General features: G+C 35.6%; 1 protein-coding gene across 2 annotated transcripts in view; it reads right to left on the bottom strand.

The window, feature by feature from the left end:
* Positions 1–25,975, bottom strand: part of SLC24A3 (solute carrier family 24 member 3) — a 715,880-nt gene that overhangs the window by 607,040 nt on the left and 82,865 nt on the right. For both annotated transcript variants that reach the window (XM_074287758.1, XM_074287757.1), the window contains exon 2: positions 14,730–14,855. In XM_074287758.1, coding sequence (XP_074143859.1) covers positions 14,730–14,855 — 126 coding nt within the window. The remainder of the gene's footprint in view (positions 1–14,729; positions 14,856–25,975) is intronic.

Below are 25,975 nucleotides of genomic sequence, written 5' to 3' on the forward strand. Positions count from 1 at the left end.
CCTGGGTCTCACAGCTAATAAATATCTAAGACTGTATTTGAACTCAAATATGAACACTGTTTCTAGGGCAGCTTGGTGGCACAGTAAACATAGAACAGATGGCTGAAAATTAGGAAAACATCTTCCTAAGTTCAAATCCAGCCTCAGGTACTTATTAACTGTGTGACTCTAGACATGTCACTTAATCCCATTTGCCTATTTCCTCATCTGTAAAATGAGCTGGAGAAGAAAATAGCAAATCATGCCAGCAATTCTGCCAAGAAAATACCCAAATGGTATCTCCTGGAGAGATAGATATAACTGTAAAAAAACAAACAAAAAAACAAACAAAAAAAAAAAACTCAGTAACATTAAACAACAAGCTAGCTGCTTCTGTTGGTAAAGCACTGTAATACTAAATGTAAATGATTGACTAAAGCATGAAACAATAAAAAATGTCTAATCACAGTGAGTTAAAAAGATATGCTTTTTCTAGGAACATAGGCACCCAAGGTATGAAAATTGAACTACTAAGAGCAAGCATTTGCTCTGTCACTCAATAGTCAAAAAGCATTTATTAAATCTGTGTAGACCCTAATTCAGTAAATATAAGGAATGTGAAATGATTCTCTTGATTTTTTTTTTAATAAATAATATTATTTTACATTTCATAGCACCAAATTTGAACTCAGGTCCTCCTGACTTCAGCGCTGGTGTTCTATCCACTGAGCCACTTAGCTGTCCAACAACAAATTTTTCAAAGTAGTTTTCAAAATACTTTCCTATACATTTGATGTCTCATTTCACCCTCACAATGGCAAACTCCTAGGGTAGCTAATCTCTTTTAAAAAATATCTGGAAACTGAGTCAATGGAACACTGAGGAATATTGTGATTTGGAGCAACAGGCTCCAAGTAGATTCCAGGTAAATAGACCAATTTCCAGGTAAATAGATCAAGTTAAGGCAAGGGAGTTCAAGAAACATTCAGGAAGCCTTTCCAGATCCTCCAACTCCAAGTTGCTCTCTCCCTTCTAAACTATCATGAATACCTATCTATTCACAAGTTATTTTGCCCCAGAAGGATACAAACTGTGTGAGGAAGAGATAATTTTGCAGTGTTTTTGTTTTTGTTTTTTTTGAATCCCCAGAACTTAGTAAAATGCCTTGCACATAGTAGGTACTTGGTAAATGCTTGGGGGATTATGTTAGACTGGATTCCATGGCAAAACACCATAGGAGTTTAAAGTGTTGGGAGGATAATGAGAGATAAAGCATGACCTTGCATACCAGAGGGAAGAATTTTTCTTGTATTTCCTTCATCTTTGCACTGTTTTGTGTTCTACACAAAGCACTAAAGGGCCAACCTATTGAAGCAAAAGACATAATAATAACTAATTTCCATAGTACTCCAAAATATAATAAAGTGCTTTTCTCACAACAATTGTGTGAACAGGTAGTAAAGCTATCCTAATCTATATTTTAAACGACAGCTAGATGGCCCAATGGATTGAGTTTAAATCTGGCCTTAGACACTTGCTAGCTGTGTGAGCTTGGGCAAGTCATTTATCCCTGCTTGCCTCAGTCTCCTCATCTGTAAAATGAAATGGAGAAGGAAATGTTAAACCACTCCAGAATCTCAGCCAAGAAAAATCCCAATGGAGTTATGAAATTATTAAGTTTGACACGACATTATTGTTGGACACAATTCAACCATAGGGAAAAAAATCCACATTTTGGAGACAAAGTAGGTAAGTCTCAAAAAGATTAGGTAGTTTGTCAAGAAGTAAATAGCAATTCAACAGCAACTCTCTTCTCACTGTAGGTCCAAGGTTGTTTCTAGATACCACATTCTCTCAGAGAAACCAAGACAGAAATAGAGATGGAGAGACTGCCTCTTCATTTTCCTGAAAACTCTTCCACTTTAATAGTGGAACCATCAGCCTGTCTGATGTGAATGGGTTTCTCTGTGATTTGAGTTTGAGCACCAATGCTCCAAGCATGATTACTTGGCAAGCCTTTAGCACTTTACAAATACACATTATGATGCAGTGAAAACTAATGGAGTGAGCCTTGATGCCTTTAGTTAGCAATATAAACACATACACACAGAGGGGAAGTTGGGAACCCAATTAAATGGCCTTCTTGTGTTAGGATAGACATTCCAAAATATTAAACAATTTTTAAACTACTCAACTGGGGAGAGGAAAATAGGTGCTCCTCCCTTGCAGCTGAAATAGGCAAATAAACTCTCAATGGATGCAGAATGGACTAGAAAGCTAGGTTAGCTCAATGTTTCTCCCTCCTTCTTTATCATCTCAAAACATTTACCCAGAGGGAACAAAGATTTGTTGATTCTCCATCCCCAATCATTTTTAAGGAACTTAACATACACTGCATTTCAAGAACACTGAGAAAAATGGTTATTTTCTTTCACCAATCTGACATCTATTTTCCAAATGATGAATATAAGTAATGAAGGTCTTTTTGTTTATGACTATAAATTCACAACATTAAGCCAGATTGATCCCAGCACAGAACTATGAATGGGTCCCCTTTTAAGACTATCTGGAAGCATTATCAGCTACTAATGATAACAAAAAGTTATTCAATGCTTTAAAATTTCTAAAGATATTTTTACTCTCCACTGGCAAAGTGATCTCCCTAAAGTGCAGGACTGATCATGTCACAACTTCCCTACTTCCATGCAATAAATTCTGTTTGGAGATTAAAGCCTTTTATATATCTTCCTAACTTTCTAATGTTCTTATACTTTATTCCAGTATCTCCTCCATATAAACTGTGATACAATGACAAGAGTCTTCTTATTTTTCTTCCCACAAGGCAGAATCTTGATGTAATTGGAATCCACATTTTGTAAGGAATACTTAGTAGGCATGGATACTACCAATACTTTCAAATATAGTTGATATTTGGTACCTATCTTCCTTCTCTTCTTTCCTCCCTCCCTCCCTCCCTTCATCCCTCCCTCCCTCCCTCCCTCCCTCCCTCCCTCCCTCCCTTCCTCCCTATTCCTTCCTTCCTTCCTTCCTTCCTTCCTTCCTTCCTTCCTTCCTTCCTTCCTTCCTTCCTTCCTTCCTTCCTTCCTTCCTTCCTTCCTTCCTTCCTTCCTTCCTTCCTTTTATCTATCTATCTATCTATCTATCTATCTATCTATCTATCTATCTACTGCAGGGCCATATACAGATTCCATAGGCCCTGTTTACAAAATAGATGTACTTAAATATATCTGATTTTATAATAGATTAAAAAAAAGTTTGAAAAGTTCTCTGGTGTACATTTCTTTCACCTTATGAAAAATTTTGCACTGGTATAACTTTACATATATAGCTAGATGGATATTTAACAGATAGATAGGTAAATAGTTCCCATCCTTGCCATATTAATTTTAAAAAATGTATTTATGGATTTTAACCATAAATATTTTAACAATTCCATTTTTTCCACAGACATTTTAGTTTGAGTCAGCCCTTACCAAAGTGTCTACTATGCCTGTTATATATGTATAGTTCCAGATTTAATTTCGCTATTGTGCCTACAGTGTATATGGTTTCAAATGGCACAGTGCATAAAGTGCATCATGTAGGATCAGGAAGCCCCAGATTCACATCTTGTCTCTGATTCATACTAGGTCTGTGACCCTGTATAAATAATTTAACTTATCTGAACCTCCATTTCCTCATCTTTGAATTGGGTTATCTTGTTCTCAAAAGGATTTGTACAGGAGGTCAGAAAGGAGAACCATCTGACTCAGTATCACAGATGTATTGTGTCCAAGGAAATTCCTTTATAAAATGCTTAGGAAACAAAAACCCAAGGTTTATTTAGGATGTACAATCAGGCAGAGAGAGGAAGGGGGATAACTGTAATATATAGCCCTTAGTTGAAAGTGCTACTCTGGTTTTGGCTACAGGGGCTTGAACAGGATCTGGACAATCCCATTTGTTTCCCTTTAATCCAAGAGTTTAACCATGGTCAGAGCCCAACATCCAATCAGTCCTATGAACCCTGGGATAGGGAAATGGTACTATTATGGGGGGGAAGGGAGCTATTTCTTAAAGAACTGATACACAAATTGAGCAACTGTAAAATAATTGGCTAAAATTCTAAAAATGAAGAGACTGAGATATCATGATTACTGGGAAGGATGTCCTAGAGTAAGTGAGCCAAAAAACACTACAATCATTATAACAATACCCGCAATGCCTACATCACAGGGTTGTTATTAAACACAAATTAAATAATATAGGAAAAATACATTGTAAACTTTAAAGTACTATATAAATATCAGTAGTTATTACTACTTTTTTGTTGTTATTACCTTTTGCCTTTCAATTTTCATCCCCTTCCCCTTACTCCAAGAAGAAAATTTGGAAGCAACTGGTGAATTCAACAACTAATTCATTTCAAGTGTTTTTTGTTAACCATCCAATTTCAATGACCTGAAGGCTTTTGAAAACTGAGCTATCACACCTCGAAACCCAGGCTCAGCACAAAAACACCACTAGGGTTTAATACACAGTTGAGCCAGTCACAAATCCATTTTGTCGTTGAAAGTCTGTCTTTTAAAAAAAGGTCACTAATCTGTCATTCAGGGGGCTTAATGTTCTATTACAGAAATTTCAGCCATAGTAATGGATTTCACATTGTTCCTGAGGTCTTGACTGCTTTAGCATCCCAACCAGCTACTTATTCCAGAATGCACACAGAAGAAAACTGCTGAACTATTTTTCACCTTCACAGAAAAATTTGAACCAAGATGTAGACCTCAGGGACAGTCATCCTTAGAGAATAACAGAGGGGCAAAAAATAGAAAATAGAGATTCACCAATGGTTTGACAAGGCTAAATATAGTTAGCCTTATACACATGTGTACATGCACTCACATATCACACACACACAAACACACACTCATCACAGTTCTGAGGCAAAATCTGTAGTCCAATTCCTCCTGGTTTTCATATTTAAAGTTCTCTTAAACTGTTATTTTGTAAATTATTTTCCTCTTGAAGGCTACTGCTGAGACTTATTAAACTAATTTTGTGGTTACAAAAATGATAATGGGGAAAGGGGTACACCAAATAATGGGTTTCTCCCCCTTCTGTCATCTTGAATCATAGATGGTTAAAAGCCAATCCCAGAATTACAGAATCTCAGAATTAAAAGCAATCTCTGAGGCTACCCTGATGGAGTGGCTGGTATCTATAGTCATCACATCTGATAATCTACTCTTAACTACTTTGAAACTCAGTTTTCTCATCTATAAAATAGGAAGAACAATGTCTATAGTATCTATCCAAAATCAAGAGGTGATTATGTCAGGCTCAAATTAAACAATGTATGCAAATTACTTTTAACAAAACATTATTAGACAATGTATGCAAATTGCTTTTAACAAAACATTCTGGCAGTTATTTTCCTTGTACCATGAAGTGGACATGATTGCCTCCCTCAGTCCCTCGGGGATCCTTATAGAAGTACCTTAAAAGACTGTGACTTCTCAGAGTAACAGTGTGCAGTGGGAGAGGTGATCTCTTAATTAGCTAAGGGCTAAACCACATAGATAGATCAACAAATAGGGCAAATCAGAAATATTCCCACCCTATTTTATTTTTTAGAAAATATTTTCATGGTGGTAAAACTCCTTCCTTGTTTCCCAAGGGAAAATCTGTTTCTAGCACCATGTGCATTCCCTAAGGAGACAGGGGAAATCCTTCATGAGGCACTGGATGGAGAATTCAAGAACTCCCTTAGATTCTATATAATCGAGGATACCAATCTCATCTCCAGTAACTAATATGAGCTTGTGTTTTAGTTTTTTCTTTCTCTGAAATTAAAATGGTTAAGATGAAGAGCATTGTTATTTTGTCATTCTTTTCTTAGCTTCTCTTTCTAAAGTTTCACCCTTTTTCAATTTTATCCATCTACTTCAATAATCATAAGGTTAACAATGCTACCTTTACCCTGATCAGACAGTTGGACTATTATACTTAGTTCTATGTGTTCCATTTCAAAAAGGCCATGGAGCATCTGGATATTATTCAGAGGAGGGAAACTAGAAATGGTGAAGGGCCTCAAGATTCCTCAATATGAGAATATATAAAAAAAATGGGACATTTGAGGACTGGGGGATACAGGTTGGGAAATGGTAACTGTCATCTGGCATTTATTTGAAAGGCTATAATATGGAAGACTTGTGGATTAGACTTGTTTTGCTTAACTCTAGAAGTCAGGTCTAGGGACAAGGATTAGAAATTAGAAAGAGGAGGATTCTGGCCCTTAAAATTACCTTCTGTTTTATATAACATGTACTGATTATTATGTTGCTTTCTTTATTGTTTCTGACAAAAGAATGTAAGCTCCTTGAGGGTAGGGATTTTATTTTTATATTTTGTACTTTTATTCCCAGGAAAGCATGCATATAATAAATGTTTGTTTAACTGATCAATCAAGAAAAAAGAAAAAAAAACTTTCCAACAATCAAACCTGCAAAAAGAGAATGAATTACCTCTGGCATTAGAAGGCACTACTTTGACAAGGGGTCTTCAAAGGCTGCACTGTTTTGTTAAAGGCCTTATTTCTAAAATATATAGAGAACTGACTCCAATTTAAAAGAATACAAGTCATTTCTTAATTGATAAATGGTCAAAGGATATGAAGAGACAATTTTCAAACAAAGGCTGAATGTCCATTTCTCAGGTATGCTACAAAGATGGCCTCTCCAACTCCATGATACAGTGATTATATGATTTCTTTAAAAACATGACTAATGAATGAAGGTAATATTCATTATGTGTACCTGTGGACTTTGGAATGGGACAAGATGGGCCATCACTGGCCTTCCCAATATTCTGGAATTATAGCAGTGCACAGAGTATAAAGACTAAGACTAGTATGATAGAAGAAGCACTGGGCTGAAAGTCAGTGCAATTTTATAGATGAAAAAGCCTCTAGTGATATTCTAGTCTAACTCACTCTTTTAAAGGTGAGGGGAATCAAGGTCTAAGGTCACACATGTGGCAAGCAGCACAACATATCTGAACTTAGGGCCTCTGATTCCCAAACCCAAGCAATGCTCTTCAAAGTATGTCATGTTGTATCATATAACTCACTTCATAGGGTTATTTCAAAGATTAAATCATATAATGTGTTCCAAAATTTTATAGTCTGGTACAATTATTTAAAAAAAAGTTATATTTGTGAGCCCCTAAAGAAGTTTCATTATCGCCTCAATTTTCCCTGAGCCTCTGGGAGACTGGCTATTGGTCAGCAGGGTCAGCTGACAACACAGGCTGTTCTCAGAGACCTACCAGTAGTTCTGAAGAGCTGCTCAGCAAGGAATGTCTTAAGTGCTACCCAGACTATTTGAAATGCATATTTTTGGGCTTTTTTCCTCTCTCAGCTCAAGACTTCAAAATTGTTCATTAACATAAAGTAGAAAATCCTTGACTTGCTATTTCATCCTATTTGACTACAGTGGCCTCTTAGGCCAGAAAAACACATTAGACAGCCACTTCTTAATTAACACTGGCACATATCTTCTCCACACAATTCTACTTTCAGAAATATCAGTTAGTTGCTGAATTACAGTAAGTAACCTATTAAGCTTTTTTTTTTCTTTTAACTCTTGCTACCCCAAATAGATCAGCTGCTTCAAATTTATCCCCAAAAAATTGGACAAGGGGGAAGTAAGGGGGAGGGAAGAAAAGGGAAAACAACCAGCTCAAAATCTTCAAAACTTTATACAGGGAAAATGAAGAAGAAAAGCTTAAAATGAAAACAATCCGGTTGCTTTCAATTAATTTTCCACAAAGATAATGCTTCATTGATAACACAGCCCACTGTTTCATTCATATTCAATTTTATCTATTTCCCCCCTAGGCTTCTGAATTTGGAAAGAGATGGATATAATTTGTAAATTAAAAAGATGGTTCAAGTTGGATAGAGCTGCACTTGGTTTTCTACTGTATCAGGCAAAAGATAAGGATGAAATAAGGATCTAAGCAGGAGACCTTACTTGGAAACATTCCCTTCAATTGACTACATAAATCACTATAGGCCCATAAACTCTGGAAGAGAAACTTAACTAACCTTAAAAAATAAAAAAGTCAAAAACAGGTGTTGGGAAAGAGAGAAGGAATTCAACAGGATTAAAGGCCGACCAAATTAGTTTTACCCCATTTCTGCCTGCAAGTGTTCACTGAAATTAGAAAACTTATCATGAAGATACTAGTAAATGTGAGGATAAATTTGTGAACATTTTATGGGTCACAACATTTGAAGGCCACAAAATTATTTTGAAACAGCCTCTGCGTTTGGTTAAATGGAAGAAAAGAATTATGCATTTATATATACACACAGACGTGTGTGTGTGTATAATTGGATAGTTAGGCAAAAGATAGCTAGATAGACAAGAGGGAGGGAGAGAAGGAGGGAGAGAGAGAGAGACAGAGAGAGAGAGACAGAGAGAGAGAGACAGAGAGAGACAGAGACAGAGAGACAGAGAGAGAGAGAGAGAGAGAGAGAGAGAGAGAGAGAGAGAGAGAGAGAGAGAGAGAGAGAGATCGGAAAGGAGGGAGAGACTTCTTGATTCAAGGCAATCCCTTTGTCACATAGTGGAATAAGCAAAAATGTCTATCTGGTGTTTTTCACAGAGTTACAACTAGAATGGGGTGATCAGAATTTCGTTTCCATGGTACCAAATTTAGAAAGTAGTGATGACATTCACAGTCCCTCAGCAGCATAGAAGTCACAGAGATAAGCAGTTAGGAAGAATAAAGGAAGCTCCTTCCTTACCTCGATCCCTCCCCAACTCTATCCCACTTCACACAGCTTCCACAGCAATAGCTTTATACTGATACCCCAACCTCTATTTTCCCTCCATGGAGCCGCTTGACATCTTCCCTTTCACATCTCTTCTCAGCAGTTTGTAATACTTTTCAAGAGGGCTGGTTAGGAGTTTACCTTCATATCTCCCACTATTCACTCTTTCCCATCCTAGGAGTTTCTAGTACTACACTACTTAAGGGCTTTATAAGGACGAAAAAGATCTGATTAAATAAATTACATTAGTGTATTACCCAATGCATTTTAAAAGCTTAATCAACTGGCTCCTTCCCTATACTCCCTCAGCTTCTCTTATCTATTCATTCTGCTCTTCATTCTGCTCTAGTCACAACTAGTCATCTTGTTTTCTGGTGCTATTCTTGTCTTCTTGGAATTTCTTTTCTTTTGCCTACTGAGACTGAGTCACTTCCATCATTGAAACAATTTTAAAATGTTTCCTTCTTTTTAGTTTTGTCTATCACTCCTAGAAAATCATTTACTTGTAAGATAAATGATAAGACTAGACAAATATGAGAACTGTCCATCTCTCTCTGTTTGTCTCTGTCTCTCTCTGTATTTAAACTAAGGAGGATCCTTTGACTGTAGAACTAGGTCTCATTCTACTATATCATGCTGTAAGATAAGTTACAATTCCTCAGCTTGGAATTTAAGGACCTGTACAATATAGTGTCAACTTCCTTGTCCAGTCTCATTTCAGACTATTCCTTTTCCCATCTTATACATGGGATGTAGGTGTGTATCCCATTCTTTTAATAACCTTCAACTTCATTAATTTAAACTTATCAGAGTAATTTTGATTCCCAGTGACTAAGAACACAATGATTTATCCTTTGTAGATGACTAATGCTTATCAAATCAAATGAGACAGGATTGATACAGATACCCTCAGAGATGCATTTCTCCCAATTCCCAATTTTACTTGGAGTTTTTCTTTTATACATTTATCTTTCCTTATGTCTAAGCATCATCTCATTGAATTTAATGATTGAATATTGTTTAATAATCGTTAAGCCAAAGCAACAGATGCCACATCATAAAACAAAATTCCATTTTTATTTAAAAGACACATGAGGTCATAATTCATCATGGTATGTATTAAACTCAAAATGGTAACTGACAGAATCACAGAATCTCTGAGTTGCAAGGGACCTCAGAGGCCATCTAGGAAACCCATAATTCCTCAAGGAAGTCCATTAAATTCTGTAAATCTCTGATAGGAAGATTTTCATTACATTTCCCACTGTTCTGAGATCTAATTTCTGGGACCAAACAAAACAAATCTAAATCCCTCTTCTGTATATCAACCCTTCAAATACTAGAACATTGCTATTAAGTGTCTACATCCTAATCTACCCCCAATCATGATTTTCTTTTCTGGGCTAACTATCCTCAATTCTTCAAATGACTCCTCCCATGATATGAACTCCAGGTCCTTTGTCTTCCTGGTTACCCTCCATTAGCTAGTTTCCACTTATCAATGTTGTTCCTAAAATGTGGCATCCCAGATTAAACATAAGACTCCACATATATTCTAGAAAAGGCAGAGCGTATTAAACTATATCAGGTTAAAAAATCGGCTCTATTGTACAAACAGGTGACTATCTCAGAGTCTGTACCTAAAATTGTCTTTATTCTTGGCTAATGTAATATAATCTTATTTTAAAGTAAGTGCACACTTGTGGAAAGAGCAGGAGCCTGAGAATCTGAAGATCTTGTTTCTTGCCCTATTTTTACCAATCACTAGTTATGAGATTTAGGGAAGTAATTTCTCTCTTCTTGATTTGTCTTTTTTTTTTTTTTTTTTAATTTATAAAAGAAGGGGGATTAGATTTTTTAAATCTCCAACTTAACTTTTAATTCTAAAGTTTTATAATTTATAATCTTAAAACTTATTTTATAAATATATTTTATAAAATTTTATGAAATGCTATTAAACCAGATGATATCTGTTATGAAAAAATTTTTATGGCAAAAGATATATCCAAGCAGAAAACTTTTACCCAAAGTACCACCAGGCAGAACCTTTCAAAAAGTGAATAAAAACTCATTCCAAACATGTATTTTCCCAATCAATTCAATTTCATGACTATTTATTAAATTCCTACTGTGCAGTGATAATACAAAGTTCCAAAATCTTGAAAAATAACAAAAACAATAATAAATAAGAGCTAACATTTATTTTATTTATTTAAGGTTTACAAAATTAAGTACTACCTACAACATTGTCATTTTGATTTTTTTCAAGTATAAAGAACAATAACCAACCAAATAACATATGCTATATAAAGGAACTATCATTATTATCCATATTTCACATGTGAGGAAACTAAGGCAAAAAAAAGGTGAAGTACTCACTAAGGATATACTGTTAGTAAATATTTGAGGCAGGTTTTGAACCAGAACTTCCTGAATGTAAATCTAATGCTCCAAGTACTAGTCCACAGTGCTACCTGTAAAACCCCAGTTTTCAAGCAAGGAATTCATATGTACTTCTATTTAGGGGCTGGGTGGAGGAAGGGAAGTTGGAAAAGAAAGAGAACCGTATAGCTTGCAACATAATAAATAAAAATAAATAAATACAAAAATTAAGGAAAGAGAAAAAGATTAACAACTAGAAGAATCAAGAATTGCCCTTTTTGAGGCAATCAATTACTTCACTAATCCAGTTAGTTGTCCTGGAATGTTATCCTATCTCACCTCCATCTCCTAGAACCTCAAATTCAAGTGGTTACCTCCTTCTTCAAATCTTTTCTGACACCATCCCCACATTGTTAATATTTTCCCTTCTGATATTATTTCATATTTACCTATTTCTAATGCTTTATCCAATAAAATATAAGCTCAATGAAGCCATTGAATGCTGACAACCCAATTGAATATAACAGGAAAATTATTTACATGACTCTAGAAAAGGGGGAAAAATAGGTTTCTCTATTGGATTTTACTGTGGAATGCAAATTTTTATTGTACTGCTTAGCAAAAAAAGGAAAGAAAACTCAATAACTAATCCCATTGTATTTAAAAATAAAGATGAACTATTCAAGTGTTCTGAAAATGCTATTAGGGATTAGGAACCAGGCATGCTATTTTCAATATTTAGCCAACATGTACTTTCTCCACATTTAATAATTCTTTACATGGTTAAAAAATTAAGTCTGATTTTGTTACATGATGTTGGGGAAAAGATATGTCAATATTTCCATAAAAGTAGACACCAGACATCTCCTCTCAATATTTCAGCTATCACCTTGGAGGCTCTAATGAGATCTAATAAAAATGACAGGGTACAAGAAGTCTTAAAGGTGGGGAGTGATCAGGATTGAATTCACAGGCTCAAACCATCTTCAGATCAAGGGACAAAGCTTTACTGTGACACTCAGCAAGTCAGAAAAGTTACCTACCAGAACTCATAATTAACAAGGGGAGAGGTGGGACCTTTTATGGGAAAGAATCCAGAGTAAAGTGTGCTAAAGTGTGCTACTATTCTAACTGCTACTAATTCTAATATTCTAAGTGTGCTAACTATATCTAACTGATGTAATTTAATCAACTGATAGTCATGTACATTCTGTTTAAATGGGATATAGGATAGGATAGTCTCAAGAATTGACATCTACAGCTTAACCTTCAGGTTGTATAAGATAACAATTGGACTTAATATAAGATAAATGTCAGCACAAGATAATTCTGTCAATACAAATTAATTCTACAGGTTCAGTTTGTTCTTCATTAGGGCCCACTCAGATACTAGGTTGCTATGAAGGACACGGTCTTTTGCTGGAATCTATTCAATCAGTTCCACTTGCAAAATCTCTACAGAATTAGATAACTACTTTTGAGTCCACTTAATGGACAATGAGAACGTGAACTATGAAAAAAAATAGAATGTTGCAACTGTCTCATATTTTGTGTCTTTGGAAATAACATAAAAACCTAGTTGACCTCTGAATTTGGGGCCAAATATTTGCCATGTTGCCCATGACTTAAAGTACATGAAAGCTAAGGCCATCAGAACAACATTAAATTCTAGAAAAGATATCACAATTTAGAGGGATAGCGCCAGTGAAGCTTCAAAGCATCCTGTCAAACCTACCACCAACAGCCCTAGCAAAAAGTTCCATCTACTAAGAACTTGGTATGTTGAAAAATTAGGATACTAATTCATTGCTGGTAGAATTGTGAACTTATCCAACTATTTTGAAGAACAATCTAGAATTATACAAAAGAGTTTTTGAATTACTTATACCCTGTGATCCACTAATACTATTACTAGGTCTATTTTCAAAAATTATTATGGAAAATGGAAAAGAACCTATATGTTCTGAAATGTTTGTAGCACCTCTCTTTGTGGTGGCAAAGAACTACAAATTGCAGGGATGCCTATCAATTGGAGAATAGCTGAACAAGTTGTGGTATATGATTGTTGATGAAGCACTACTGTTCTGTAAGAGATGATAAGCTCAATGATCTTAGAAAAACATGGAAAGACTTACATGAAATAATGAAAAGTGAAATGAGTAGATCCAAAAGAATATTGTATACAATATCCCTATTGTTTTAAGAATAACTTTAAGCAAATAAGTTATTTGGACAATTATAAGTGCCCAAAGTAGCTAAAAAAGGCATATGAATAAAGACACTATCTGCATTTATATAAAGAACTGATAAGCAGATATATATATATATAAATATATATATATATATATATACACACACACACATACATACATATATATAAGCAGATACATATTATATATATGTGTGTATATATATATATATATATATATATATATATATATTGAGAGAGAGAGAGAGAGAGAGAGAGAGAGAGAGACATAAACACACATTTGTGTGTATGTGTGTGTGTGTGTGTGTGTGTGTATTTGTGGTTGCTGTCTCTAGGATGGAGGGAAAGGAAAGGAAAAAAATATTTCCATGATAACTTTGTGGTATATTTAAAATGAATAGCAAGTTGGACATAATATATTTGTAATTTCATGTGCAATTTCCATTTTTATTATATTATGTTATGGAAATGCTTGCTTTATTCCATAAATTAATAACATTTAAAAATAACTTGTCTTTGGAGTACTTTCTAAAACTTCTGGATATTTCCTCTTTTCCTTTCTTGTCTCCCATATTTTAAAAATGATATCAAAGTTCGGATGTACTATGTCTAAAGTTTGCTCTTAAAGTACCTCAAATTTTCTAGAGGAAAAGTGCAACAATGAAATTTTAAAAAATAAAGTCACCACCACAACTACCCCTCAAGAATAACCCTTAACATAACTGCCATACTGGCCCAATAATTTTAAGTTCCTGGTTGTGATTTAGACCTATTATGGAGGACTACAACATACCATTTTTTATGGCATCTTTACTTATTTTATTCTTATACTTATAGGCTATTCATGTAAAGAAGGTAAATAAAGGAAAGGATTCCTACTTATTCCCCACAGTGTTAAGGTAATTTTAAATCCCTAATGCACTCCAACTGCCTGCCATGGGTCAACATAGTAAAAACCTTACACACTCATTTATCAACACCTGCCACTCCATCAGATGGGTAAAAATGATATCCTCTATTTTCATTTCATCTTTACTCTGCTCCAACAGATAGATAAAAAATGGATTAAGCATGCAGCCCACGTTGCTAACAGAACAATGGGATTTTTAACCTATAAATCCTTTTACCAACTGGCAGAAATTATTATGGAACATCTTTCTCTCTCTTTGAACCACCTACTTGGAATTCAAATAAGGAAGAATAGGAAACCACAAAACGCTTTTTCAATCAATTATCCCCCTAATACAGTGTGCCTGTGGAATCAGCATTTGAAAGATACTACCATAGTTGGAAAATAAGTAGCCAGCTCATTCTTACCAGGGTCAGTGCAGTTTTTACCATGCAAAGGTTCTGTATTCTCTGGAATCAAGGTAGTATTCTCTTGCAGTAATCTTCTCCCGCTCCACTTGTCACTTGTTTCCATATAGTCAAAGATATAATAACCTATAGAGAAAGAGAAAATAGCCCTATTATTATTATAAGCCAAATGCTTTAGAAGCAGTATTACTTTTAACAATCATGTCCTTGGGGTATGTCAACAGAATCATCCTTGTTTGAGAGGGCTCAAACACGTCAATTCGTTTTATTCAGGATCACTCAGCATTTTAACCTTGTATTAAAAAAACAAACAAACAAACATGACCTATAACCCTGTCCAGTTCTCAGTTAACACTGCCTCTGCTTTACTGGCTTTGAAAGTACAGTCTACCTTTTAGTACATCAAGCACAGTTTGACATAGGAGATAGAAAGGAATCTCCAAATATATGTAGTCAAGTACAACTAACAAGTATTGATCTGAGTATGAATATATATGTTATCCAGAACAAAACCAAGAAAAATAATCTCAGGATAATGTTAGAGACTAGATCAAGGGTTCTTAAAATGTGGACAGTATTCCCTGGAGGTCCCCAAGACCTTTGTTGAGGATCTTTGAGGTCAGAATTATTTTTCTAATAAAACTAAGATGTTATTTACCTATTAAAATACTCTTCCCTTTTCAACTCTCCCTATATTTGAGGCCATATTTTCTTTCAGCTGAGAAAATATATCGCAACAGATTGAATGCAGAAGCAGATATGAGAATCCAGATGTCTTTTATTAAGCCAGACATTAATGAGATTTAGGGAAAAAAAAGTAAAACAATTCAAGTTTTCCTGCTAATTTCTTTTGTTTTGAAAAATAATAATTTTTATTAAACATGTTATTTATGTTAATATGTAATTGATTTGTTATAATTATTTAATTAATATTCATTACAATTTTTCATTTTAATTTCAAATATGGAAAACATCAATAGATATAACCCACATGAATAAAAGCTCTTTGAGGCCCACAATAATTTTTTAAGAGTGTAAAGAGATCCTGAGACCAAAAAGGTTGAGAATGACTAGACTTGATCAAAGGACAAAAGATTTCCTTTGTAACTTATTTTAGCCTCATGCTGCTACCATAATAAAGAATGTAAACCCTGAGCCTGGAATGAATATATCAATTATAGTTGTTCTTATTATAACTAGGTCAAGTCAAGCCACTATGGTTATTTAATTGAAAGACAGTGTGTCCTTAAATCCCCAGAGTCAAGAAGAGTTAAGTTTAAGTTCTGACTTGGGATACATACTGTCTCTGTTACCCATGGCAAGTCATTTAACCACTCAATGACTTAAGAAATTCTCTTAAATAAGTAGCACGAAAAGGAACTCCTCTATTCTGAGAGAAGTTCACCATTGAGAGCTCCCTATAGCAATAGAAACATTGGACCTATCTCTACCTCCTTACTATTGTACGGCCTCCTCCATAAAAACTGTAACAAACCACTCTCCAATGTAAACAGTTGGCCAGTCTCTATGCCATTTAATTTTTGAACCATTTTTGCTATGATTATTAGTTTAGATTTGTAAGGAGCTTTGTTGATTTACAAAGCATTTCCCTCAAAAAACCCTTGATAATAGGGGCTGTCTTTTGCCTTTGTTTATGTCCCCCTAACTGCCTGTTGCAAAGTAGGTGTTTAATAAATGCATCGTGACTGATTGACTGATCTAAAGCAAATTAAGCCTGTTTCCTCCTTTGTAATTGAATAATCTCTGCCCATTTTAAGCATGGAACCAAATGAGATAATATACATGAAAATATCTTAACAAATACAGATCAATTAAAAATATAAGGTATTGTTATGACAATTATTAACTAGTCATAAAAAAGGAAAAAGATCACATCACAATTCTGTATGCAAAGTCAAGGACATCAGAGAAGACCAGGCTAGATAGTAGATTAAATAAAGCAGGTAAGTGATATAGTCTGAAGTTAAATTCTAAATTCAAATCTGGTCTCAAACACTTACTAGTTGTATGACTCTGGGCAAGTTACTTAACACTGCTTCAGTTTCCTCATCTATAAAATGAGCTGGAAAAGGATAATTTACTCTAGTATCTTCACCAAGAAAAATCCTAAATATGGTCATAAAGAGTTACAAATAACTGAAAAAAAACCTGACAATAACAAGCATGCTGGACATTATGTTAAGATCTGGAAAAACGGTTATAAACAATCCCTGCCCTCAAGGAGCTTACATTTTAAAATGGGAAGATTATACATAATAGAAAAATGAAAATGATGCTGGGGACTGAGATTCAGATTAAGTGAGCCGGCCTGAGATCAGAATTATGATTCTCACCTCAGTCTCCTGACTTCTGTTCGCTACATGACAGGAAAAAAGCCATCCTCAGACTCAATTGGAGGAAATGTTATGTTGTGTATTTTAACAAGTTGAGAAAGTAATCTAGGCTGGGCTTCTTAAACTTTTTCACTCATGATCCTTTTTCACCTAAGAAATCTTTATATGATGCCAGATATATAGATATAAAAATGAGTATACAAAGCAAACATTTATTTATAATAAATCATAATATCATAACCCTCACATTCAGTTGCAACCCACAGTTTAAGAAGCTAGGGTCTAAAGAGATAGGAGCTGAGGCAGTTTAGAAATGAAGATGGCTCTGAAAAGTATTTGGGGATGAAGAAAGAAAAGGGAGAAAGGGTAAAGAGAGAAGGGTGAACAGAGAGGAGATTGACTCTTTGATATAAATTGCAATTGTTTGGCAGCTTTGAGATGAACTATTGAGTGCAGTAGGGACTAAGAAAGGAAAAGAAAAGTAATCCAAACCACAATGAAATACTATTATTATGCCTATAAGCTCCTCTCTAAAGTAAAAAAAGCAGTCAGGGATGTGACTCTATTAAAACTGAGGTACTTTCATAGGTAAATGCAGAATAAAAAACTCAAAGTATTTCTGGTTTCAGAATTTAATTCTCTCTTCTGGATTATGTGCTTTTGATGGGCAAGAATGACACGTTAATTTTTTTTTAAGAACTGTTTTGATCTATACACCTCACATCAGTTCTTGCTCTATGTACCTTCTTCTCATTAGCCTAAAAGCTCTTGGAGGGCAGGGATCACATATAATTGCATTTAGGAGCCCCCAAATTCCACCTTTGATCTTTACAGGACAAATAGAAACATTTCAACCACTTTCCCAATGCAGTTTGATCCTGGCAATATGTAAGAAATACTGGGTTTCAGGCATTAGGTGCCACCTGGGATAAAGTTGATAAACCAAGAGCACGGAACATTTTTGCAAAATTGTCTTACAACTTATCCTCCCACTGCCCCGAATCTGGGGCTCTTAGTGTATTTCCTCCCTGTCTTTTGCCTTTCATAAGTGAGCATTAGAGTAGCTAGCCCTTTCTCATTAGAAGCAGAAAGCTGTAAATTCCTTAGACCTTGTTTTCTTTAATAGGTTCCCATTTGGAAGTTGATGCCAAGCTACCTATTTCCAAGGCAGAGGCATTTCCAATGCACATAAAGGTGTCATATCAGAAAAGGAGACAATGTTAAGGGGAATTAGCATGGGCATTTGAGAAGCCCTAAATGCCCATCCAAGACAGTATATTACCTCATCCACACTGACATTAACTCACCTTCCTCACAGTAGCTACATCAAATTGCATAAATGGGAAAAGCTAAGACAAAACAAAAAATATGTTCATTGAATGTGTTTTAGGGAAAGAAAAGAAGTGCTGGTTCAGGATGGATACTTTCCAAGAGTACAGACAAATGTCTTTAATTCATAGTCTGAGAGAATTGTCTGGGACACTGTACTTGGAGATATAATATATATGATACATGTTATATACTATGTTTTAAATACATTTACTATATCCATATATGCATGTATATATACATATATAATATATATATAAATATATTTACATTTATAATAGTAAATGCCATATTCATTTAGGCCAAGGTACTTTCTATTATCATCACCTAATTGACATGAATTGTGATCACAGATTACAGATTTTTCAGAACTGAAATATTCTTAGAGTTTAAATACATCATTTTACAGATAAAGAGACTGAATTCCAAAGACATCAAAAAGTTACCTATGGTAAAACAGCTAGATAATAATGGCGCAGCCTAATCTGGAATACAATCTCATTCCTGTCCCTTCCTCTACATCATCAGATTATATTATCTAAATAATGTGAATGTCTTATACAGTGACTGATATACTACTTATTCAATGTCTTGAAAACTCCTATATGATTGGCTCATTTTCTGGCATATCTCTTAAAGTTCCACTTTAAGAAAAATTAATGGATATGATGACTGAAGAGATATATATATGACCTGAGCATCCTCTCTACTTCTTTGATGTGTTCCAAGTTATAGTTACCTATAAGAATGCCAGCATAGATTGTGACAAGACCATCTGTACCTCTAAGTATACTCACTTATTTCGTTGTATATTAACAACCCTCACAAAAGACATGTGCACTACAGAGATCTTCAAGAACAGTCCAATGCAATCAATTAAATACACTATAATAAACCCTTGCTCTTAAAAAGGGTCAGGGATTATAGAGAACAGTGAGAATTTTTTTAAACACGGACTCAGACCTCTTTCTTCCATCCATTTTTTCACTTGTATAAAATTCATACATGCAGACACACACACACACACATACACATGTATGCTCACACCTAAAAGATATAGAATTCTTCCATTGTCTTCAGTAATGTTGCTACATTTCAAGTTCCTCAGAAACAAGGGCCACATCTTAAATTATTTTAGTGTTTGTTTGTTTTTTTTTATCCTTCTCCAAGTAGAGTGACCTACATAAAGGGCTGTTGAATGAATGAGTGAGTGAAATTATAAATGTAATAACAAAATTCATTTGTGCCTAATCCTTTGAAGGGAAAAATCAACAGGGATACCAGAAATGTTATCCTTATATTAAATCATATAAGTAGGCAGATAAACAGAGCTGATAATTGCAGAAAGCTGTATAATTTAAGAAAAGTAATATTTTTCATAAAAGGCTAAAGGGGGTATCTGGTTCCACAATCAAGAGCAACCCATAGCATTCATTTGACATTCTTAAATACTTAACTAAATAATCAGGTGTCACAGATGGCTCATGATATATGTTAAACATCACATGCATATTAATGAACATCAGTAATTTCAATCAGTCCTAGATTACTAAAATGTAACACTGTACAATTGAGACCAATGTGAAATGGCTAGCATAATTCATCTCACAATGAAGGTGTAATTGGAATATGCCCTGCCTTGTCTGAAATGGATCATCCAGCAGAAGCAATGAGGCTATTTCCAATAACAGCTACCTCCTAGATGTGAATTAATAAATAGTTTAATCCCATGCCATATACTAAGGAAACTAAGAATAATCTTTTTTGGGGAAGGGAGAAAGCTAAAGTGAAGTAGATCAAAGTCATGACACTATATTAATTTTGCCCATTGAATAAATTGCCTGTTTGGTTGTTTGATAAAGCTGACAAATGAGTAGAGTTCATTGTTCCTAAGGATTCACTAAATTGAAATCGTAAAGGCCTTACAGAAGATATAAGTAGCTGAGTCCCTTCGAATTCTCTAACTCGGACTCTAGTAGAACACACAAAACTGATGTGGAGCTTCTGATGCAGAAAAACAAGCTCAATTATTATGTAAGAGTCCTGGACCACACTACTGATTAAACACCTTCAATAACTGGAGATGGAAAAAGCAATGCCCTTGAACACTTCTAACTGGCAAATAAATCTCTGTTTCAAAGTTTAGAATATAGTCAGATGAAGCCGCAATAGTTGAACATCAGACAGTCCAAAAATAACAGCAATCCCTTATAATTACATATCTTCTTTATTTACTCAACGTAGGCTCATATCTTGTTTCATTTGTTCTCAGGAGAGGATAAACAGAAGCAATTATTGTTAGAGCCATTTTACAGATGGAAAAAGTGACAAAGAAATAAAGAAGTATTTGCAAAATGTTTTACACAGTGATTATATTTATCATAGCAAGCAAAGAAATAAAAGGCAGCGATCTTATAAATGAATTATTGGGCTCAGAGAGTTTCAGTGCCTTGCTGGCAGCTATAATGTTTTGAACCCAAGCTTCCCATCTAAATCCAGCACCCTTTCCACTGGGCTCATTCAAGGTTACAGCCTGCCAGAACACATGGACAGCCATGAGATTCATTAAGGGGAAGGAGCAAGCATTTATGAAAGGCCTATTATAAGCCAGGCCCTGTGCTAAGCACTTTACAAATATTATCTCATTTGATTCTCACAACCACCCTGTGAGGTAAGTGATATTATGATCAGTTAATTATGATTACAATTAAAGAAACTAAGCTTCTGAGAAGTTGCATGGTTTGCTCACAGTCGTATGACTGGTCAGCGTGTGAGACCACATTTGAACTCAGCTCTTTCTGCGTCTAAGCCCAGGTTTCTATTTACTTCCCAACCTCTTTGAAGGATCTACAAAGGCAAATGCAAAGTAGCATGTGTGGACATGCACAAAAACAAGTATGAGTGAAATAAGCAATAGGGTAGAGAGGAACAGACATCAAATAAACAGTTCCTACAAAGCTTTGCAGAAAAGGCACAAAACAGCAAATCCTTCTCCTGTGAGGGCCCATTGGGTAAATACATCCATCAGTCATTTATTAAGCACCTACTACTATTTGCCAGATACTGCCCTAAGTAATGGTGATTTTAAAAAAGACACAAAAACTAGTCCCTGTTCTCATGTGATTAAGATTTAATGATGATTAACATCGGCTAATAATGGTTATTATCCACCATGTGCCCATTGCACAGTAAATAGAGCACTCAGCATTTATTAAATATCTATTATATATTAGGCACTATGCTAAGTGTTGGAGATATAAAAGAAGTTTATAATACAATGACTGGGCTTCCTTTTCTGCACCTCAATTTGGAATTGAAAGACCTGTGTTCAAATTCTACCTTTAAACTCTCTTGGGGCAAGTCACTTGGGGCACACTCTGTGCCTCAGTTTCTCCTTCTGTAAAATTAGGGGCTTGGACGCAATCTGTGGTGACAGAGGATAGTTGCCTCTGTAGGGCAATATGGTATCAATAGTCACTGCCTTCCTGGAAGGAGGGGACTAGAGGTATGGTGAGTGGGAAAATCATGTTGAGTCAATTAGCATTCATTATGTGCCTACTATATGCACTGGGGATACAAGGATACAAGAGACAGTCTTTGCTCTCAAGAAAATCCCAATCTAGTGGAGGAGGCAATAATTATGTACAAACAAGATCTGTATGGGGCAACTTGGAGGCACTCTCAGAAAGAAGGCACTAACATTAAAGGTGGGATTTTACTGAGATCTGAAGGAAACCTGGGAGGTCAGGAGGTGGAGATGAGAGGGGAAAGAACTCCAGGTAAGGGGCACAGTCACTGTCTTGCTCTAGTAACTGTAAAAAGTTTGAGAATAAATGGTCCTTTTTCTTGGGCTTCCTTGTAGTTCTTGCAGAACAGTTTTTGAGAATTATTCCCTGTTCTCATCTTTCCAGTTTGCTGTAATTTCGCAGCTTTTTAGAAGGTCCTGCTACATGAAGCTCCACTTTAGCAATGTCAACAAAAACATTTGGCCCCGATCCATAGCATTCTTGGCTTGGGCATCTCCAGGCCCTGGAAATTGCATGTTGGCCTAATTAAGTGGGTGGGGGGGAAGGGGAGAAAAGAAATGGAAGAGGAGAGGATACAGTGAGGGGATACATGCTCACATGTCAGTGCATATGCAATCTATATGATTTCAGACTTGGAGAGGAAGAGGAAAAAAATCTTGTTCAGAGAGAGCAGAGTATCTATTGTAAGCAAAATGAAGGAACATTTCTCAACCGAGAGGCTCAGGCCACATGCAATAAAAAAAAATAATGCACCCAGTGCCAAGTTTCCATTACAAAGCTGTTCCCTGCCTTTCTCTCCAACAGGATGCCATCAAATAATGCAACAACTCTGTGAATAGAAGTTTGATGGCCAACAGACCTGCTGCACTTCTGTATCACTCTGAGAACCCTGCCTGGGGCTCCTAGACCCAAGCTGGCAGATGACTGAACAGACAACCTGGCTCAGGGAAACAATAATACACCCTGATAAGAATAATGGTATTTTCCGTATGTGAAACACCTGTCTCCAAACTCCAAATCTATTCCAAATATTGGACTGGGTCCGAGAATAAAAGAGTAGGAGTAGCTACTCATTTCAGCAAAGTGCATTAACCCTTTCGGAGGCCTCTCAATACAATACATGTGGTAAGCATCACCTGAATTACTAATTCCCTTGAGAAGAACTCACTCCTTTTAAAGGGGGCCAGACTGGCAAAATGCCTCTACTTCATTCTGATACATCCCCCAAAACATTTCAAAGAAGAAAATAAAGTCTTGTATCACAGATGAATGAAAACTAAAGCTTAAGAAGGTTATTTGATTTTTGCAATAAGTGCCAAGTACATCCAGTGAAAGCATCAGAAACAGTGAAAAGTATCTCTCTTAATTCACTGCCTGAGTGCCCAATATCCATCTTAAACTAACATGTTCAAAAAGGAACTCATTTTGTTTTCCCCTAAACCATCCTCTTTCCTACCGTCCCTGTTATTAGAAGACATCACCTTCCTTCTAGCACCTTAGGCTCATAATCTGGGAGTTATTCTCATTTCCTCAATACTTTTCACCCCCAAACTAAGCTGCTGCCAAAACCTGTCAGTTTTATCTCATATGTACCCCGTTTTCCCTTCTGACACTATCCCATCTCACTTTGATTACTGCAATAACCTGCTGGTGGGTCAGCCTACCTCAAGTCTCTCCCTCCTCCAATCAATCCTCTCAAATCAGCCAAAGTAATTTTCTTATAGGTCCAATCTCTGTCACTGTCTCCATCTTGGTCTGTCTCTGTCTCTCTTTCTCTCTCCCTCCTCTCTGACTCTCTTTCTCTCTCTCTTGCTCTTTGTTTATCTCTCTGTGTCTTTTCTCTGTCTCTTTCCGTCTTTCTCACACACAGCCACATACACCCCACTTAAAACACTCCAGTTCTCTATCACTTCAAGGAGAAAAATCAAAATGTTTTCCTTAATTTTTTCAAAACGCTTCATAACCTCATCCAGTCAGCCTTTTCAATCTTCTAATACTTTACTCCCCATGATGTACTGTTTGATGCAGTGACAAAGAACTGCTGGCTTTTCCCCAAACAGACACTCCATCCATTGGCTCCTGAAATTTTTTCTAGCTGGCCCCCCAAACCCCATGCCAGGAACACTCTTCTCATCTCTACCTTCTGACGTCCCTGGTTTCCTTTAAGTCCCAATGAAAAATCCCTCTTTTACAGGAAGTCTTTCCCAATATTGTGTCTTCTGTTGTTTCCTATTTATCCTATTTGTTTCCTATATATCCATATATATTGTCCATATATATATTTGTTTACTTATTTTCTTCCCCATTAAACTGTAAGCTTCATGAAGGCAGGGTGTGTTCTTTGTATGTTTTTGTATTCTTAGGCCTTAATATAATGCAAAGCATATGGTAGATGCTTAATATCCATTCATTAACTGACATTGTCCAAGGATGCTGCATGTGAAGTCAGGAATTCCTAGCCATACACATCACCTCAGACACTGGCTGGAAGTGAGAATCTGACTAAGTCATCTGACCTTTCTAAGACAGCTTGCTCACTTGTAAAATGACTGCTACAATTAAATCATTTAAACTTTCTGAGCTTTAGATTCCTCATCTGTAAAATAGGAATGATGAACCTCAGCTGGTTGTTCTTTCAAGTGAAATAATGTATCAAAAGGTTTTTTTTTTGCCAATTTTAAAATGTTTCATAAACAATAGCAGCTATTAATTATATTATTGTTAGAACAAATTACTCAGTAACAGCTATAACCCATATGACTCTCTAGTTTTTATAGATGAGTCCACAAATCTTCAAATGGTTCTGGGATCATATTAATTCAGGCACTCCCCTCGATGATGCAGCTCATAACTTCAGCTGTATCTGCTATATCTGCTCACCTTGTTCTTGCCTCAGGAGATCCACTCAAATGCTGGAGACCTCCCTTGATTTTTCCTGATTCTGATAACCAGCAGATTATCATCTTTGTCCATTCATCACACCATTGTTCACAATATGTGAGCAGTTCATCTTTTTTTTAAGTCATACAAGTCATGAATAATATTTTTATCCTATCCTCCTTTGACATTTCTCATTGGTCCTATGTCATGACTTACTCACAAGTCTATCACCTTCCTTTTTTCCTCTGAGTAAAATGTTCATCTCTGTTTATCAAGAGACAATACTGTTCAAAGTTTTGCTACCATATAGCAATATTGATAAAATGTTTAAATTTAAAAAAAGTTAGGCCTTTACAATAATGGAAACTTGGGTCAGTAAAAAACACTTAGCATTTCCCAAAATATGTCTAGCCAGCTTTCCTTCTTTGGATAAGCTCTATAAGGTTTCTGTTCGTATATATGTTAAGATCTAGGAAATAGAAATTCATCCATTTTGTCTTTTTTGTGTGGATGAACAGGCCAGATTCCTATGAGCAATTAAAGATCTACTCCAGGAAGTTCTGCAGTGTCTGAGGACTGGACGTTAATCAGTCATCCAAAAGTTAAAGCATCTCAAGTATTTCATCATCCACAGGGACTCTCCTCATGCTAGACTCTAATGTGATAACTAAAACTTTTGGCATGTCAGTTAAAAGCCATTTAAGTGATTACTATGCATTAAGCAGAGCAGCTAGATGGCACAGTGAATAGAGCATCAGGTGTATAGTCAGGAAGACCTGAGTTCAAATTCAGTTTCAATAATTACCATCTATGTCACTCTAGACAAATCACTTAGCCCTGCCTGCCTCAGTTTCCACATTTGTAAAATGAACTGGAGAAGGAAATGACAAACCATTTCAATATCTTTGTGAAGAAATCCCCAAATAGTGTCATGAAGAATTGGACATGACTGAAACAACTGAACAACATGCACTAGGCAGTGCGCTAAATGTTGTGGATACAAAGAAAAACAAAATATATTCATGTTTTTTGAATTATGTTTATTATCAAACAGTTTTGAAAAGGGTTATTTCTATTGTTATATCTTCCAAGTAATCTTGAATGACCTTGATCATTTAGATTTGAAAGTAAAATAAACTGTAAGTGATGTTTTATT

The sequence above is a fragment of the Sminthopsis crassicaudata genome, chromosome 2, assembly GCF_048593235.1.
Source record: "Sminthopsis crassicaudata isolate SCR6 chromosome 2, ASM4859323v1, whole genome shotgun sequence".
Classification (NCBI taxonomy): domain Eukaryota; kingdom Metazoa; phylum Chordata; class Mammalia; order Dasyuromorphia; family Dasyuridae; genus Sminthopsis; species Sminthopsis crassicaudata.